This window comes from Prunus avium, chromosome 1 (genome assembly GCF_965620075.1).
Source record: "Prunus avium chromosome 1, drPruAviu1.hap1.1, whole genome shotgun sequence".
NCBI lineage: Eukaryota > Viridiplantae > Streptophyta > Magnoliopsida > Rosales > Rosaceae > Prunus > Prunus avium.
This window is the reverse complement of record NC_142284.1, coordinates 35,863,403-35,880,615: the sequence shown is the minus strand read 5'-3', so window position 1 is coordinate 35,880,615 and position 17,213 is coordinate 35,863,403. Positions and strand designations below refer to the sequence as shown.

The 17,213-nt window shown below is 37.6% G+C and overlaps 2 protein-coding genes across 10 annotated transcripts; one reads left to right on the top strand and one right to left on the bottom strand.

The window, feature by feature from the left end:
- Positions 1 to 4,559: 4,559 nt before the first annotated feature.
- On the top strand, positions 4,560 to 12,123 carry LOC110768693 (protein MEI2-like 4). Of its 8 annotated transcripts, none has more exons than XM_088246404.1 (16): positions 4,560 to 4,958; positions 5,154 to 5,187; positions 5,688 to 5,760; positions 5,969 to 6,014; positions 7,132 to 7,446; positions 7,767 to 8,179; positions 8,277 to 8,435; positions 8,619 to 8,735; positions 8,820 to 8,971; positions 9,235 to 9,332; positions 9,413 to 9,835; positions 9,947 to 10,616; positions 10,718 to 10,802; positions 10,921 to 10,989; positions 11,072 to 11,251; positions 11,403 to 12,123. In XM_088246404.1, the coding sequence occupies exons 3-16, from the start codon at positions 5,701 to 5,703 to the stop codon at positions 11,559 to 11,561; spliced, it is 2,946 nt and encodes a 981-aa protein (XP_088102530.1). In that variant the 5' UTR covers positions 4,560 to 4,958; positions 5,154 to 5,187; positions 5,688 to 5,700; the 3' UTR covers positions 11,562 to 12,123. The 8 variants fall into 8 exon arrangements, with proteins under 8 accessions (XP_088102530.1, XP_021828223.2, XP_088102528.1 ...); XM_021972531.2 differs by having other exon boundaries at positions 5,688 to 5,778; XM_088246402.1 differs by having other exon boundaries at positions 5,154 to 5,189; positions 5,631 to 5,778.
- Positions 12,124 to 12,978: 855 nt separating this feature from the next.
- LOC110768694 (ubiquitin thioesterase otubain-like protein) lies at positions 12,979 to 16,788 on the bottom strand. 2 transcript variants are annotated; one of them, XM_021972535.2, is made up of 10 exons: positions 16,596 to 16,788; positions 16,092 to 16,262; positions 15,938 to 16,003; positions 15,767 to 15,850; positions 15,505 to 15,627; positions 14,669 to 14,721; positions 14,501 to 14,550; positions 14,325 to 14,425; positions 13,643 to 13,923; positions 12,979 to 13,346 (listed from the first exon to the last, which is right to left on the bottom strand). In XM_021972535.2, exons 2-9 carry the CDS (start codon positions 16,257 to 16,259, stop codon positions 13,660 to 13,662), a joined length of 909 nt encoding a protein of 302 aa, XP_021828227.1. In that variant the 5' UTR covers positions 16,260 to 16,262; positions 16,596 to 16,788; the 3' UTR covers positions 12,979 to 13,346; positions 13,643 to 13,659. The 2 variants fall into 2 exon arrangements, with proteins under 2 accessions (XP_021828227.1, XP_021828226.1); XM_021972534.2 differs by having other exon boundaries at positions 16,092 to 16,265; positions 16,596 to 16,787.
- Between the last annotated feature and the right edge of the window lie 425 nt (positions 16,789 to 17,213).

Here is a 17,213-nt window from a genome sequence, read left to right as displayed (position 1 = left end):
GGTTGATAAAGCCCCAACTTGATATAAGCCCTTCGAATCTCATCACGTTGATTGATTGGGTGTTCACAAATTGGAATGCATTTCCCAAGGTCCCGTTCTAAAGAAGCAATATCAAACTCTTTAGGTTGAACTACGTGAGATTCGAGTTCAGAAAGTTCCTCAGGAATTGAAGTATCAACATTAGATGCAGAAGGTGTATCTTTATTATCGTTGCCACTTTTTTTGAAGAATGAATAAATAGTTTTTCCTCTCTTTGCCAGTCTATTATCATCATGTGACATGATATCCTAACAAGAAATACCAAACACCAAAATTCATATATGCTAATTAATAATTCAAGTTGTAAAAATAAAACATATATCAACAATCTCCAAAAAATTTCACCCAAATCCTAAATCATAAAAACTTAACAACAACAATTAAAATTGGAAATTGAATATATATATATATATAACTATAAAAAAGAGAAAAACTTACTGAGATTGAAGAACCCACTGAAGATAGGTTGGTACAATGTTTTAGAGGAGGAGAACTATTTCCTCTAGGCTCTCAAGGTTCAAATATGGCGTTTTGGGTGGCTAAAAGAATTTTTTTTATGTTTGCTCTCTGTGGGTGTAGCCCAATATCAATACGATTAGAATAGGTCAAGTTGGTAGAGCCTTAGCGTGAGTTCTGCTTCTAATCAAATTTATATAGGTTTGGATTGATGTTTATTATTTCATATATGCTTTAGGAGTGGGCTTATTTTAAATAAAGCTATTATTTACTTTACTTATATTGGGCTATTATTAGTTTATTATATTTATTTGGTGTAGTGGGCTAATATTTATTGGAGTAGGAATAAACTTAACTATATTTAATATTTAAAAATCTTCCCCTAGGCTGGAACCCACTCCAGCCTAGCTATACACCCACCCTTGGTTATGATTGATTTTGAAGTTTTGAAACTCAATTTTCGAATCTAAGATTTGGCCGGTTTTTGGATTTAAATTACGGTAAGTTCCGGTCACTTTTTGGCCGTGGCCCAAGAACAAAAATTGCTCTACTCGTTGTCATGATCACGTTGGTATAGGTATTGTTGAGTGTTTCAAGAATTTCCCGGTAGCTGGAATTTTCTCAAGCCACCCAAGCGCTGCCAGGGCATGTGGCAGCGCGTGGGCCACATGTGAGTGACCCATTTGGTCCTAAAATGATCCACATGTCGTCCCGAGCACAATGGTATGCTCAGATTTGAATTTGGTTATCATTTGACGGTCGATCGGATTTACACATATTAGGCATTATCTGAGTTCAATATGTTCGGACCTTTGGATTGATTCCATTTTCAAATATGTTGATCTAGGCACCTCTAAGATCGTGTAGGAATTCGCGGATCAAGAATCGGAGTCCCGGATGCTTCGATTCAATGATTCAAAGATTAGGTTAAACGGTAACCGTCTAATCATGCGATCGCGAGCGATCCGACTGTTCAATTCAAATCAAACTTGCAAGAAATGTATAATAAACCTTGTTGAACCCATATGAACTTTCGGATTGGAAATCCGAGGTCGTCGGCCTCGCAGACCCGGTTGACCAAATTTGGGAAGTTTGACCACTCAGTTGCCCGAGCGTCTCCCGAGATTATCCCATCATTTGAAACACGTAGTTAGACCTTAGGAACTTCTTGTTCGTCGTTCACACTTGGAATACTGGGAAAACTAGGGTTTTATTTTAAAATCTCGTTTGAAGTATTTTATTTTAATATAGTCCTCGTATTCTGAAATAAGTACTCTGTCCCTACGTACCCAGCAGGTGGGACCCTCTCAGGGTCAAGTATTGTTCAATTATCTGTGAGTGGATCTTGCTTTTAAATAATGAACATTATTTTTATGACAGAAAGCTATGCATAATGATTTATTTGTTTATTGAGTTTATTATATAATTAAATGTCGAAACATGATATTTTTATGAAAGTATTTGAAATACATTTGGGTATTGGCATATTGTGATTATCTTGATTCGATATATGTTATCTTCAAGAATTTCTATCTATACTTGGTTATGTGTGGGGTACATGGGTTTGTTGGTAATGAGATTATGGAATGAGAGTGGGTAGTGGTTTATGTCAATTTTGAGTGCTATAGGCACTACCCTATGTACCTCCCCAGATTTGGAATACTGGAATTGGATATTTGGAATTTTGAGATATTTGAATATGTCGGAACCCGGGCACTCTTGACGGGGTGTTTCGTAGACCCTTAGCGGGGTTAGTCTGCGCGCATAGAACTTGTCACAGACGTACGAGTATTAAGGATTTTGCTGTATGTGTTGGTGAGCCTAGTCCCCTGGTTGGACGGCTCGTTCCTTAGCCACATGGTCAATTAAGGATTCTTCCATGTGATCTAGTCAAACAATCCTCCGGTTGGATTGTTTCCCTGGCACAAATTTGGTAGTGATCATACTTATATGTATAATTATATATTATATTATATTTGTATGTATATATACCTATACGTTCATTCTTGCTTATCGATGAGGATACTTCCTCGCTCGCCATGCCAACAGGCACACGTTTCGAGAGAGTAGTTTGGGGAAAATGGGAAAGGTTTTGGATGGGATAGGTGTTAGTACACCATTTCAAGAATATGTTAGGGTTGATTGTAAGGCCAAAGGCCTATTATGTAAACTGCATGAATTTATATTGTGCATGCTACCGGATGAGATTTATAAATGCGTTTTGACTGGTTTAAAATTTTTGGGAAATGTCCATTTTCAAGAGAGACTGCCGAAAGTTTGGTAGAAAGTCTCGTTTCTCTTTTCCTTAATTTGGAAAAGAGGCTATAATATTAGTAAGTGAGCCCGGCATCAGGTTGATGTCGAAAATATTACAGGATTCGTTGCGAATTCCGAAGAATTTAGGACGGATCCTATCATCTTTACTTCAATATGACGTGGTGCAACCACATAGGAGAATCACATATAAACCTAAACCAAGCAATGCCTTTTAAAATTAAAAATTAATTAAAGGACAGTGCGACTTGATTAACGTATAAAGGCCATCTAAGCGTGTCAAAGATTAAATGTTATTTTACTAAGTTAATCATGAGAAGCTCCCCTGGATAAACTCTTTTAAGAATTAAGAGGCCAATGTACCCTCTACATCTGGAAATTAATATGAGAAAAAAAAATGTGTACACCTTGCAAGCATCAAAGGTGAACAGACTCCGTTTTTATGTCTGTCTTTGTATATTTTATTGGCTTTTCAAACAGCCATTAAAGACATTTACTATTATCACAACCATATATAATTAATTAATTTTATATTCATCAGAGGCCAATTGGGTTATGAGCAACATCACCTCTCTCTCTCATCTAATAAATCCTTATTTTTTTTTGAAGATTTATTTTATTTTTTGACAATGCGATATTCTAAAATTTTCATCTAATGTAGAAAATTGAGGATAAAAACTCGTATGCAAGGAGGCAAACACCATGCATTGACCAACTGACCTAACACACATTTGTAAGTGTTAACGAAAATTCATAACTTACCAAAGATTAAATTTATTGCTCTTTCTCGCTAAGAACGAAAGGGCTTTTTAAATTTTTTTCTCTTGTGATTTCTAAATATAATATGCTATATCAGTATCTTTTTCAACATGGTATATAATTCAGTACTCTTTGTAAATGGCACATTCCACTTTATTGTCGGTGTATTATTAAGTAATAATTAAACAAATACATTCCGATTTGAAATATATAACACATTGTCTGAGTTCTTTCTCCAAGTCACATAATTCACCGTGATTTGCCTGACCATACCAAATCTGGACCAACCCAGAACCCACCGAGCCACATTTTCTATCAGGCACTAACTAATCCGATCCGATTTTTTAATACATTTTTTGTTTTGAGCATGAGAGATGGGCTCTTTTGTAATTTTCTAGCGGTGAATGATAGGCAGAACGTATTAGCGGACACGTGTCCACGTGAACAGAGAGTTCACGTTTTCCATTACATCACTAATAAGTAGGGATATCATTTTTCGGTTTGTCTATTATGGCCACTTAACTGCCATTATGATTGTCGCCACGTAATCAGGTAAACAGAATCCTGATTGCATTTTGTACAAAGGAAACGGTTACAGCGACTCCCACCTGGACGCGTGTCTAATAATATCTAAAACTACGTTTCTCATCCACAAAACGGAAAACAACAGCATGTTTCCGGTTGCAGCAGATTAGTTTCTCCCCGATTGCAGTAACAATTTAACCCGCGCACGTATCTCGAGGCTTGTGAGAGAGAGAGAGTTCCTAATTTCCGTATGGTACCGAACCCCGTTGGTCACCCTCAGGGCTCAGCTAAATTACCTAAAAAGTAACTGCCGTTTCGACATGTCTATAACAAAACGTAAGGGCATATCCGTCAATTTTAGAAGCGTCGGACAGAGAGATAGTTACCAAACCCAGCAAGGTCCTCTACTCTTGAGACCACACAACGGATTGGGATTTAACGGCGTTAAACAGTTTTAACGGCCACCTCCCCGTTTCACTCTCGTGTTTGTAGGAGCCTGGTCTAGTCTGTCTGGTTTTTATTTCTCTTCCGTTTGTCCGGAGGAGAGAGAGCCCAAACAAAAAAAATAAAAATAAAGAAAAAAGCGGATCCCTCTCTCTCTTTCTTTCTCTGGCGAGGGCTTGGAATCTCGCCGGAGAATTCCATAGATTCCGACGAGATAAAGCTTCGGTGGAGCTGGGAAGAGGAAGAGGGAGACCAAACGTGTAGCTTGTGAGCAAATTAAACCCAAAAAAAAAGAAGAAAAAGAAAAGAGAAGAGGAAGCAAGAGAATGAAGGCATAAAGAAAAAAAAAGAAAAATGGTTAACGTGCAATGCAGGGAAAAAGAGCATCAAAGAAGCTTAAGAGGATCTTACACGGCACAGATGCCTAGATGATCCCTTCTCCAATCCCCTTGCCTTATGCCGTAATTTATTCGATTTTTTATATAGTCTCTCCCTCCTCTTCCTCTTTGTTTTAAATTCCTCTCTCTCTCCCTTCTCTCCCATCTCTCTCTGTGTCTCTCTGTCTGGTCTGTCTTCGATATCATACTCCAATTGCGATTTCAACGTCTGTGTTTGGCTGTTTGTTCATCCTCTGACCGATTCCTTCTGCAGTTCAGCTCAGACTTTGATTTCGTATCAGCAAGTTCACAGGTAAGCTCAGGCGTTAGCTCTTTACTGAATTTTGCCTTCAATTTTCGCCTGAGTAATTTTCCTTTTTAATACGTTTGGTTCAATTGCTGCTCGTGATCTTTCTGATCTTCGTGAAAATTGCTCGCAGATTTGCTACTAAATGAATTTTGTAATTGTTTATGATTTGGTAATTACGATAGAAATGCATTCGTATCATCTCTTATATTAAATGATATTTTCATTTCTCTGAATTCGTCATAATTGAGCTATTTATGGTCGAGATCTTAAGCTCATTCCAGCTGTAGATTTTTTTTCCCTTATAATTCTAGCTTATAGATTTCACGTATCTCCTTTTCTCCCCCCTGAGCACCTAATTTTAGGAAGCATAATCAAAGTTGTCAAAGCATGTTATGATTTTTGGCGTGCGGCTCTTTTTAATGCTGGAAGAACAATTTTGAATGGGTTTAGACGTGGCCACTGGAGATGGAGAGCCTTTTCTGAAATAATATTGGTTTGTGCAGCCTGAGTTTCGTCATGCCATCTGAGATAATGGACCTCAATGGTTTGTCCTCCTCGTCGTTCTTCTCCGAGGATGTATGTATTCCAAACGAGGTACCAATAATTGTGCATCCTTCTGAATTCACTGTTTTATTATATTAATATAGACTCTTTACCTTTTCAGTTTAAGATTTCATATGTTGTTCTAGTGCATTCGTTATTGAGAATCTTAAGTTTCATCTTTCATTTTTATCTGTTAGCTAGTTTTCGTTGTACTTATTCTATGTGTTGAAATCTTTGGCAGAGGCAGGTTGGGTTTTGGAAGTCAGATAATATGCCCGATAATCATGGTCAGTACCATCAATCTATAACTGCTGTCTTACCGTTTTGGTCCGTAAATAGTATTCGTTTGCAGTCTTACCATTTAATTCTTATCCAACTTGTCGTTAAACCATCGCCTTAGAGGGCATTAATGACTAACTCTGAGAATATTTTCTTTTTGGTAAAAACTCACTCTTACAATTTTGTTGAACTAAGATCGTTGCAATTAATTCACATGTGTGACAAAGTACCCGACAGTTGTAATTTTCTGTTCTTTTTCTGGTATCCAACCTGTCATGAAGTTTCCCTTACCGTTTTTTATTATTTCCATTTTAGTCGAGATGTTTCTCTATTTGCGTTCATGCCAAATATTAATTTTCTGCCATCAGCTCTAGTAAGCTTCTTAGGTACTGATACAGTAACTGGATTTACCTCGAGTTTCCAGAAGTTGTTCTCACCATCCCCAAAAAGAGATGGTGATATGTGGTATTGATAGGGATTTCAGTGTTGGGGTCTGTTTTATTGTTAATCCAAATGGTTCAGAATTTTGAGCAGGCAATATGAGCTGTGATGACCATGACTTGATGGTTTTGATCCACATGATGAAATGTATGATTGCAGTGATAAAGATAAGGAGTGGAGGAATGAATGAGAGGATGATTTCAATACCAATTTTCTATTGAGCTAATTAATCGTAAATCTGTAATATTTGAGTGAATTCTTTCTGAGTTTCTTAGTGCGGTTAATTTCACCTTTTGCCTTTTCGAACTGTCTGTCTCCATGAGTCTCATTTTATGGAATTTTAGAAGAGTGTGTTATTTCGTTCTTGTTAAAGCATTTATAAATTTTCATATTCATGCCTATAAATTAAAATAGGCTGCCAGACGTTTGGCGTGGCCCCTCAGTGCTAAGTTCCACCAAAGCTAATAATGCATTTGTACTCCTAGTATGTAGGTGTCAAGTTCTATTGGTATAATTTATGGGTGATCACGATTAAGTCCTGAATCAATGCCATAACTCTATGAGTTAGAGCTTTCTGGCCCCTCTTTTGTACCTTAAAAATAAAAATAAAAACTGTATGTTTAGTATGAAAAATTTGTTTTGTTTCTATCAAGGAGTAAGCGCTGATTCTAATTTTGTGAACAGCCAGTAAGAAGTCACTTGCGTCATCATCTCTAGAGAAGTGTCAGACAGTGAAGTCTTTGGACCATCCCGAATTTTTCTTAATGCGAGACCAGAAAGTGCAACCCAGCTTCAATAGACAAGCAGTGGGAGCAGAGAGAGCCTTAAGTCATTCCTTGAGTTTATCGAGAACCATGAGCCATGATGTAGCAGCAAGATCGAATGTAAATGTTGAGACAGCATCTTATTTCGGAGAAGTTGGTAAAGTCAGTATGATGGGAGCTCAGTATGAGAGTAGCCTCTTCTCAAGTTCATTGTCAGAGCTATTTAGTAGGAAGTGTAAGTCTTCTCACTTCAGTCTCCCTTGTGTGCACATCTGTTTCCAGTGTCAACTAATATGCTTGAACTTTAAATGAAGTATCATTCAACTATCTTAATGAATATTGTGTTCGCCGCTGTAGTTTCTTTAATAGATTCAGTTTCATTGCTTATTTACAACGTGATTTTTGTTGAGTTTCTACTGTAGTGATATTATTGTCGAACAATATGGCCAGTCTGTTGATATCCACTATGTTCTAGGCTGTAGTTTCTTCGATTGATTCAGTTTTGTTGCTTATTTGCTATGTGTTTTTTTTTTAAATTAAAATTTTCTGATGCAGTAAGATTATTGTCGAACAATACACTATATGGCCATTCTGTTGATACTGTTGCCTCCCACTATGATGAAGATGAAGCTTTTGAATCCCTTGAAGAAATTGAGGCCCAAACCATCGGAAACCTCCTCCCTAATGACGATGAATTACTTTCAGGAGTTACTGATGGGCTCGACCATAATGTCCAAATCAGTTCTGGGGATGATATGGAGGAGTTGGACCTTTTTAGCAGTGTTGGAGGTATGGATTTGGGAGATGACGGTTTGCCAGCTGCTCTAAAGGATTCTGAGTCTCCTGGAGGAGTTTCTAATGGTTCAATAGTTGGAGAACACCCTTATGGCGAACACCCTTCTCGGACATTGTTTGTGAGAAATATAAACAGTAACATTGAAGATTCTGAGTTGAGAACCCTGTTTGAGGTATGCTAGATGTTTTAGTTGTGGAATTTATATTAATTTTCAGTATTACAAGTTGTTTGGGCATTGACTATTGCAATTTCATAACTGGAATATGCAGCAATATGGAGATATCCGCACTCTTTACACAGCCTGCAAGCATCGTGGTTTTGTTATGATATCCTATTATGACATTAGAGCAGCCCGGAATGCGATGAAAGCACTGCAGAACAGACCATTGAGGCGCCGGAAGCTCGACATACATTACTCGATTCCAAAGGTTAGTTCCTACGATATTATCCCTCTAGATGTTGATATAACTATGTTATTTTACTGTTATGATGGTTGCTTTGACAATGTCAGTATTTTTTCATGAGAATTGATTTTATATCGTAAATTTATACATCATTTTATGTTGTGCATGAACTTTTTATTTGACTTATTGTGTGGGTTCTCTTGTCAGGACAACCCTTCTGAGAAGGATGTTAATCAGGGAACTCTGGTGGTTTTTAACCTGGATTCTTCTGTTTCAAATGATGAACTACGCCAGGTTTTTGGTGTCTATGGAGAAATCAAAGAGGTATACATTTTTGCCATTTCTTATAATTGTGCATGGCAAAAGCATTAGCTCTAATGCATTGTTATTCTTGAACCTGGATTGCAGATCCGTGAAACCCCAAACAGAAGTCATCACAAATTTATTGAATTTTATGATGTTAGAGCTGCAGACGCTGCTCTTAATGCGTTAAACAGGAGTGATATTGCTGGGAAGCAAATTAAGCTTGAGCCAAGCCGTCCTGGAGGTGCAAGACAAAGGTATGGTCCTAGAACAATAACTTTGCCTTCATTCCTTGTATATTTATTTTCTTTGTTTCTTTTTACTCAAGCCTTTTGTTGAAATGTCATTTAAGTTATGTCAGGAAAGCAACCAAATACTTTTTACACACTTCTGTGGGAGAAATTTTTTCACTAATCTAGCATTGCTCAGTATTATGTGCTGAACTGAGCTTTAGGTTTAGTTCCACTTTTGATATATTAATAATTTTCCTTTCGTCTTGTATTTGTTTTTTTCACTGCAGCTTTGGGGTACAGTTATCTCCAGAGTTGTTAGAGCAAGATGAATGTGGCCTTTATTTGCAGCAGAGCAGCCCTCCTAACTGTGTCACTGGTTTTTCTGGTAAAGTGTTTGTCTTAAAAACCTCATGCTCATTGAATCTAGTTCAGAAGCACAGAAAATCCTTATTTGGTCTCATAAAGAGTTGTTAACAGGCCCAGTTGCGCATAGACCAGTTACATCCAGTTGCACGGATAATGGAACTATCATGGCTGTTCACTCTGCAGTACAAGCTACATCCCTTGAAAACATGTTCCACCATGGGATCTCTTCTAGTATTCCTAACGGCTTATCTTCTGTGATGAGAGCTGAATCAGTTGGCAATCTGTCTGGCCCTACTGAGTCCATTCATTCACCAGGCTCGCTGAAATTCGACATCCATGGCACACCAGCCTTTCATCCTCATTCACTTCCAGAGTATCAGGATGGTTTAACTAATGCTGTCAACTGCAGTTCACCGGGCACTGTATCTGCAAGTATCAATGCCAGACCACAAGAAAGAATTGATAACAGGCACTTAACCAGAGTAAGCTCAAATGGGCATTCAATTGAACTCAATGAAAGTGGTAAGTGAATGAATCACAAAGTACACACTTCTTTAATTTTCTTCAGTTTGATGTCTTTTTTCTTTTTGTTTTGTTTTATAGATATAACTTTTCTTATTTTGATCTTCCCAGTTTTTGGCCCTACTGGTAATGTTAACTACCCTATTCCTGGACATCATTATGCATGGAACAATTCCTATCACCCTCAGGCTCCAGGAATGATATGGCCAAACTCACCATCATTTGTTAATGGCCTTTCTTCAGCTCATCCTATTTCTGCAGCCCATCCCTCAACGCGGGTTCATGGACTTCCTAGAGCACCATCTCATATGTTAAACCCAGCTTTAGCCATACATAACCATCATGTAGGGTCAGCACCAGTGGTTAATCCGTCTCTCTGGGACAGGCGACGTGCATATGCAGGGGAATCCCCTGAGGCATCTGGATTTCATCCTGGCTCTCTTGGGAATATGAGAATGTCAAATAACTCACCACATTCGATGGAATTTGTTTCTCATAACATGTTTCCCCACGTTGGCGGAAACAGCATGGACCTGCCAATTTCCCACAAAAATGTAGGACTCCAGACCCATCATCAGGGGTGCATGATGTTTCCTGGAAGAAGCCAGATGATTCCCGTTATGAATTCATTTGATCCGCCTACTGAACGTGCACGAAGTCGTAGAAATGAAGGCAGTGTTAATCAGGCTGACAATAAGAAACAGTATGAACTTGATATTGACCGCATAATGCGAGGGGATGACAACCGAACAACACTTATGATAAAGAACATTCCTAACAAGTAAGTGGCCTGAATAGAAAGATATTTCATATTTTTTAATGGCTTCTTCTATTACTTTCTTGGCACTTATGATTCTCAGATGAATGTGTTTGAATCGACAGGTATACTTCAAAGATGCTGTTGTCTGCCATTGATGAACGCCATCGAGGAACTTATGATTTCATTTATCTACCAATTGATTTTAAGGCAAGTGACATCTTGTCTGGATTATTTTCTTTGATATTGTTGAGAACTGAACATGGAAAGTAAATTTAATATCAAATTTGTTACTGCCTGATGAACATGGTATTCATATCTGTTGCAGAACAAATGCAATGTGGGTTATGCATTCATCAATATGACTGATCCTAGGATGATCGTTCCATTTTACCAGGTTTGTTTTCTTTTCTGTGAAGCTTTAAAAATATAAAAGGCATGTGCAAATTAAAGCTAAAAGAATTGTCTGATTTTTGCAGTCCTTCAATGGGAAGAAATGGGAGAAGTTCAATAGTGAGAAGGTGGCATCACTTGCATATGCCCGCATTCAAGGAAAAGCTGCTCTGATTGCACATTTCCAGAATTCAAGCTTGATGAATGAGGATAAGCGATGCCGTCCCATTCTCTTCAATACTGATGGCCCAAATGCCGGTGATCAGGTATGCCGATGGTGACAGAACATGCACACTTGATTCAAATGGCAGTAAATGGTGCAACTTTTAAATTTAAAAATATATCCAAATAATAATGAGAATAACAGTTATTACTGTGACATAGAGAGATTACATGCTGACTGTTCTTGATCAACAGGTGCCCTTCCCAATGGGGGTTAATGTTCGCACAAGACCTGGTAAAGCTCGAACAACCACCCATGAGGAGAACCATGTTGGAAGCCCACCAAGTTTCGGAGACGGGGAGCATTCTTGCAATGGAGAGACAACTATAGGTTCTGCTAAGGAGTCAGACTAAGCGCCGCTTATTTTTTCCGGGCACTAACCTTATAGTACAGAAGATTCTAATTTGCTTCCACCCTGAATCTTTGGTGACACATATTTAGGGTGGCTAAAGAGGGGCAATGAAAGTCTCTTTCGGGGTTTCTTACAGACCTGTTTTAAAACTTAGAGGATGAATGCTTAGCCAATGCCAAGCGATTTTCTAGTTTTTTTTCACCATTTTTCTTTTAAATTCTGAAACAGTTAGGAGAAAAGACAAAAAGACGAAAAGGAGCATCAGCTGGAGCTTCAAAATTTTGGATGGTCTTAAGAGTATTATTTTAAGAGGCAAAGGAAAAATATTCTATTGTATAGGAGTTTCCGAGCAGTGAAGAGATTCTACAACTGCTCTGTTCTTTTTTTCCCCCCATTTAGCAAATTTTCTTTCCCGGTTATGTGTTATTTAGTTATTCGGAAGCCCATTTGTAACTATTAAGATACAAGAGTTTTAAATTTTTTTTTTGAATAACTAAACTCATTATTCTTGTATTGTCGACCCCTTTAATAATCCTCACTTGTGAATACTCTCCCTTTTTGCACCTGCTTAGTTTGCATGGATTCCATGGGATGAATATCTTCGCTATATTTTGATCAGAAAATGTGAGTCACAGTTGTTCATGTGTATTCGACCCAAAAAAGTAAGTTGTTCATGTGTGCGTAAAACGCGTCTTGTGTTATGTTTGCTTATTATTATTTTTGAAATTGATAAGAATGGGTATTAAAATCATTCTGATTCATGATTTTCCATGCATTCTTAACTTTTCATACATTTACTAACACATACTGAATCAAAAAATACATGAGTTTCACGATATAATCAGTAATTTAATATTTGAAAATCCAGGAATTAGATTGATTAGAGTAAGTAATTGATCTAATTTAATATTTGAAAAACCAGGAATTATATTCCTAAATTCCCACTCAAAGTTAACGTGCTATTAGATCTTGCAATGTGGGATCTACCCATAGCCAGCCACTCATATAAGCAACTGTGGCTAATGGCCGACGGTGACAGACGACGGCCGGTTATATCATGTGGTTCAGTTGCTTCATGTAAGGTTTGATGTTTTGCAGTTTCCACTTCTTATTTATTTATAATTAAAATTGTTCTGCCGTTTGAAATAAGCATAAGCATATCATTATGTGTAAAATGAGTCATTTTGGACACATTCACATATATCATCAAAATTCACCAAAAACACCAACAGGAGTTGGTTCAAGTGGAAGGGGCTTGGATCCTTTAAACAAGAGGTCCTGAGTTCGATCCCAGGCGCTTGCGAATAAAGCAGACTTTGTTGGGAGAGGTCCCCGCTTTGCGCCCGACAGTACCTCGAGGGTTAGTCCCCGCAATCGCGCGGGGTATACCTTGATTTTCACCAAAAAAAAAAAAAAAATTCACCAAAAACAAAGACCTTAAATTCCCTTAAAATGGTTAGGACATAAAGTGAACCCCCAAGCATGGGTATCTAAGTAAACATTCATTACTGAAGCAACAGTTCTTTTCAAATTGCAATTTCTTATGGACGATGAAACACCAGATGACGTCCTGCTCATTTACAGTTAGCGCAGTCCTGAATTCATACTTCCAACTATCGCTTTTTCTTTTTCGTTTTTAAGTTCAATGCCATGTTTATGACCTCACTCAACGGCTTATAAGTACATTTAACAGTTCAGAACAAAGTTACATTCTCCAACTAAAAGAGAGCTTTGGCCTTTACACATTCATCTTGTCTCGATCACTAACCCGGACATTGCCAATTGCCTGTAGGTACATAAACAAAATCCCAAATTAACACCACCTCTTAATGGAAAACTGTACTCACAAAAACAGAAATAAAAGTGTATGTCTAAACAAAATGATTGCCTCATAGCTTGTCACCAATCACAAAAGAGCATGTCATACAATCCAGGATGCCAACATTCTGATGGACATTGTAAAGCAGCTGGCATCATGGTTTTGTAGGTTTTGAATAGGTCTAGTTTATAAACTTTTCCCCTTTTTTAAAAAGCATAGCATAAACTCTTAAAGCACATAAAAAATATGTAAGATTCACTTACGGGAACAGATGAGGGCATCACTTCGGGTAGAGAATATCGTAGTGACCTGGGCGATATAGCAAGGTAATAAAGGGACTAACTTTCTCAGAGCCCCCACTAGCATTTGGAAGATCACTTCCAACAGGGACGAAATCATGATGATTCACACTAACACCACCAGTATCACACGAACTACGGTCAAGGTACACAACACGGATTGGCACGCCCAATACATCTGACAGGGCAGTGATGTGCACATGGTCGCTTTCTTCACCCATTGGTTCCACTGATGACTTGCAAAACTTTATTAAGACAAATCAATAAGAGAGGGGGATCAGCTATTGGCATCATTGCTCTATAATCTTAAGCTCATAACCATGGAAATCTCAAATTGCTTCTCAGAATTAAACTATTTCTGAGAGATTGACTTGCAACCACACAGGACTTAGTAATTTAATGCAGGGAACAAAATTAGCAGCACGCCCCAACATGCAGAATGTAGATAAGAAGTGAAGAGACCACCATTTTCTTGACAAGGTATATTGAAAATACATCAGTATATCTTATGCTAATATGATTTAATCATCTTCACATTATTTCTAAAGAAGCAGTACCTTAAATGGAATAATTTGGTCAACTACTGGAAAGAAGAAATAAAATCATGTGTATTGATAGATGGCTGAATAGTTTTTATTGAACAAACCTGCTCTACGGTTGCATTGGTCAATCCTAATATAAAAGGTTCAAAAAACTCTGCGCGTTTCCGTATTTCACCAGAGGTAACAAATCTGAAAAACATCACAACTAACCAACCAAATGTGTCAGGTAATGGAAGGATAAAACAGCACACTAAGAACCGTGTCATTTAATGTCACTCACCATAGTCAGATACTGACTGATCTCGGCTCCTAAGTATGAGCTCATCATGACTGTACGAAATAATAAATCATGTTTATTGCAGTTAAACACACAACTCAAAACTAGCATCAAACTGCACTTTGATTTTTAATTGCCAACACAAACCCAAAGCAAAGGAACTATCTGTACCTTATGGATGCTTCATTTCCTTGAAGAACACTGTCCAGCTGCTCAAGGAATAACTGAAAAATTCTCCACATCAATTAGGGATTAATACTTTTTTTTTTTTTGGCAAGTGTGATCAAATTTTATGAACAGAGAAAAAGTCCAAATGGAACTAACTGGAACAATATGGTGACTGAAATACTTCTGTATGTGTCACATTGTGACAATGGCCTTATAAGAACAACTTTAAGCAAATCCTTGTGCCCTGAATTTATGTGAAAACCTCCTCATCCAACAAAAAACTATGCATTAGGAAGCGCATATATCACTTTTTTCTAAAAACATAGATCATCTTTCTTCCCTGACCAATTTACACATGATAGGATGACCACCAGATTTTAGATAGGATAATCACCTCTCAATGCATGCATTCCTATGGTAGCTTTTGTATATGCAAGTAAGCATCAAATGATAAAACTGTGACCAACTTAATTATATGTTAATCAGCAATGATAGATTTAGGTAATGCTGTGTCCATTGAAATCCTATACATCAACAATATCTGAGCTGAAACTGCTCGAAAATGGGAAGAAAGAAGATGTGCTTCCCTGTTCATATGCACTAAATGCATAAAACACATGGTACAGATTTATCAGCTATGACATTTAATCACCACCGAATTCCAATAGTTGATCTTACAAAAACCTTACTCATCTGTAAACTGTCAAGCCGTGTTCAAACAAAAAGAGCTTACGCATAAAGCCGGTGGCTCTACTCAATATCAGATATCCATTCGAAAAATTAGAAGAAGAAATGAATGAACCAATTATACAGTGAAAAAGTGCAGATAAAAAATTTACCGCAAAGAAATCCTCAAAAGTAAAGTCTGCATAACCCAAGCTTTGAAGTGTTTTTCTACACTGTTCAACATTGGCCTTGATACGGTCAACTTCACTTTGATCTTGTGATTCCAAAATATGCTCCTATTCAGACAGCCCAAGAATTTGTTAGCAGCTAAAAGACTAGAATGCATAGTTGCATCCAACAAGAAGCTAACATTGCAGGTAGACACCCAATATACAAAAATCAAAGCAGTTCCAAGGAGCATATACAAGGGCATACAAGATATGAAAACATAAAGCTGCGGAAGAAGCAGTTCCCGTCTCCCCGTGTTCGGCGAATGGCAGCATATTGTTCACCAAGAACCTGCATAAAGGGTAGTTACAATTTGTTCCATAAGAATCCAATATTAGAAAGAATGAAAGAAAAAACAACACACAACAAATAGAGAACCTTTATTTTCTCCAACAAGATAGCGCTGCCTGATTGATATTCAGCTGCCAGGGACGAGAGTGGTTCCTGCAGATTTATCACAACAAAGGGTCAAAACCTGATTGCGTGATATTGAAAGAAACTAAAGGTTGGTCTCTTGAGTTTCGAGTATTGCCTTGTCCCCCAGAAAGGGAATTTTCTCAGCCTCCTCAGCTCGAATTGCAGAGTGCTGCTGCATGATGTCTTGGTCCCCAAAGTTTGCCCACTCATCAAACTCAGGGGTCGCAACTGATGTTGCAGACTCCACTTCCCCATCCACTTGGACCCCGTCCTGATTCTGCATTGTCTTCTATTCACACAAACAGCAACAACACGCCAATTCAAACAAGGCTGTGCCCTAATTCCTCTATCACTTTAAATATGTGCATTTCAATTTATTCATAATTGAACAGCCAACACTATAAATACCCAAACAAGAATGAATCTTTCTAGCATTTTGAAAAATTTGTCAGTCTAAATCTATTGATTCACAACAAGAAGTAAAAGAAAACAGGGTGTTCATGATTTGTGGCTAAAACCCAATAATCTACTTGCAGACTTCAATTGAAACCAGCAGTAAAGAAGCAAAATTTAGCTAATATAAAGAAGATGACGATGTACACCTGTCGCACATACATACCTTAGGAAGGGAACGACGTCGTGTTGTCACTGGGTCTGGGATCGAATTGGAAGTGGAGTGGCTCTCTCTTCACTGATTTTACAAAGATGAAGAACACTTGGGGGATTGATTGATTCCAAGAGGGAAAAAACGCCTCGCGGTGGAGTCCAGCGTGTGAGTGACCTTTTCTGTTTGGATGTCAGTTTTGTATTCGTTTATGTTTTTTTTTTCTTTAATTACCTTTTTCACGCATTCATTTCATTTTCAAGCTTAACTCTTCAATTCATCCAACGTGCTTAAAAATAAATAAAAAGCTTAAGTGTTATATTACCCTTGAAATATTGTTCAAATCTCACTTTATCCCCTCGAAGTTAAAGTAACTCACTTTGCGCTCTTGACCAAGGTTTGATATTCCACATTGCCCCTAACCGTCAACTCCTTCCAAAAGTCCGTTAAGTTTGATGACGTGGCAAGGGTGTTTTAGTAATTTTGTATTTACTCATCATTTTGAATGGGTAATGTGGCAAAGTGGAGCCTACCTCTAGTATGAATAAAAAATTAATTACTTAAAAAAATTAAAATACAAAATAATGTTTATAAAAAATAGATTTTAAAAAAAAAAACCTTACCTATCCCTTC

What these genes read in the sequence shown, in the direction of transcription:
- LOC110768693 (XM_021972526.2), top strand. An exon ending in AGAGCTATTTAGTAGGAAGT is followed by an intron (nt 7,447 to 7,766) that starts GTAAGTCTTCTC and finishes TTTCTGATGCAG; the next exon opens with TAAGATTATTGTCGAACAAT. An exon ending in GCCCAAATGCCGGTGATCAG is followed by an intron (nt 11,252 to 11,402) that starts GTATGCCGATGG and finishes CTTGATCAACAG; the next exon opens with GTGCCCTTCCCAATGGGGGT.
- LOC110768694 (XM_021972535.2), bottom strand. Translation starts at nt 16,259, where the DNA reads ATGCAGAATCAGGACGGGGTCCAAGTGGATGGGGAAGTGGAGTCTGCA. An exon ending in TTCCCTTTCTGGGGGACAAG is followed by an intron (nt 16,004 to 16,091) that starts GCAATACTCGAA and finishes ATAAATCTGCAG; the next exon opens with GAACCACTCTCGTCCCTGGC. An exon ending in CCAATGCAACCGTAGAGCAG is followed by an intron (nt 13,924 to 14,324) that starts GTTTGTTCAATA and finishes GTCTTAATAAAG; the next exon opens with TTTTGCAAGTCATCAGTGGA.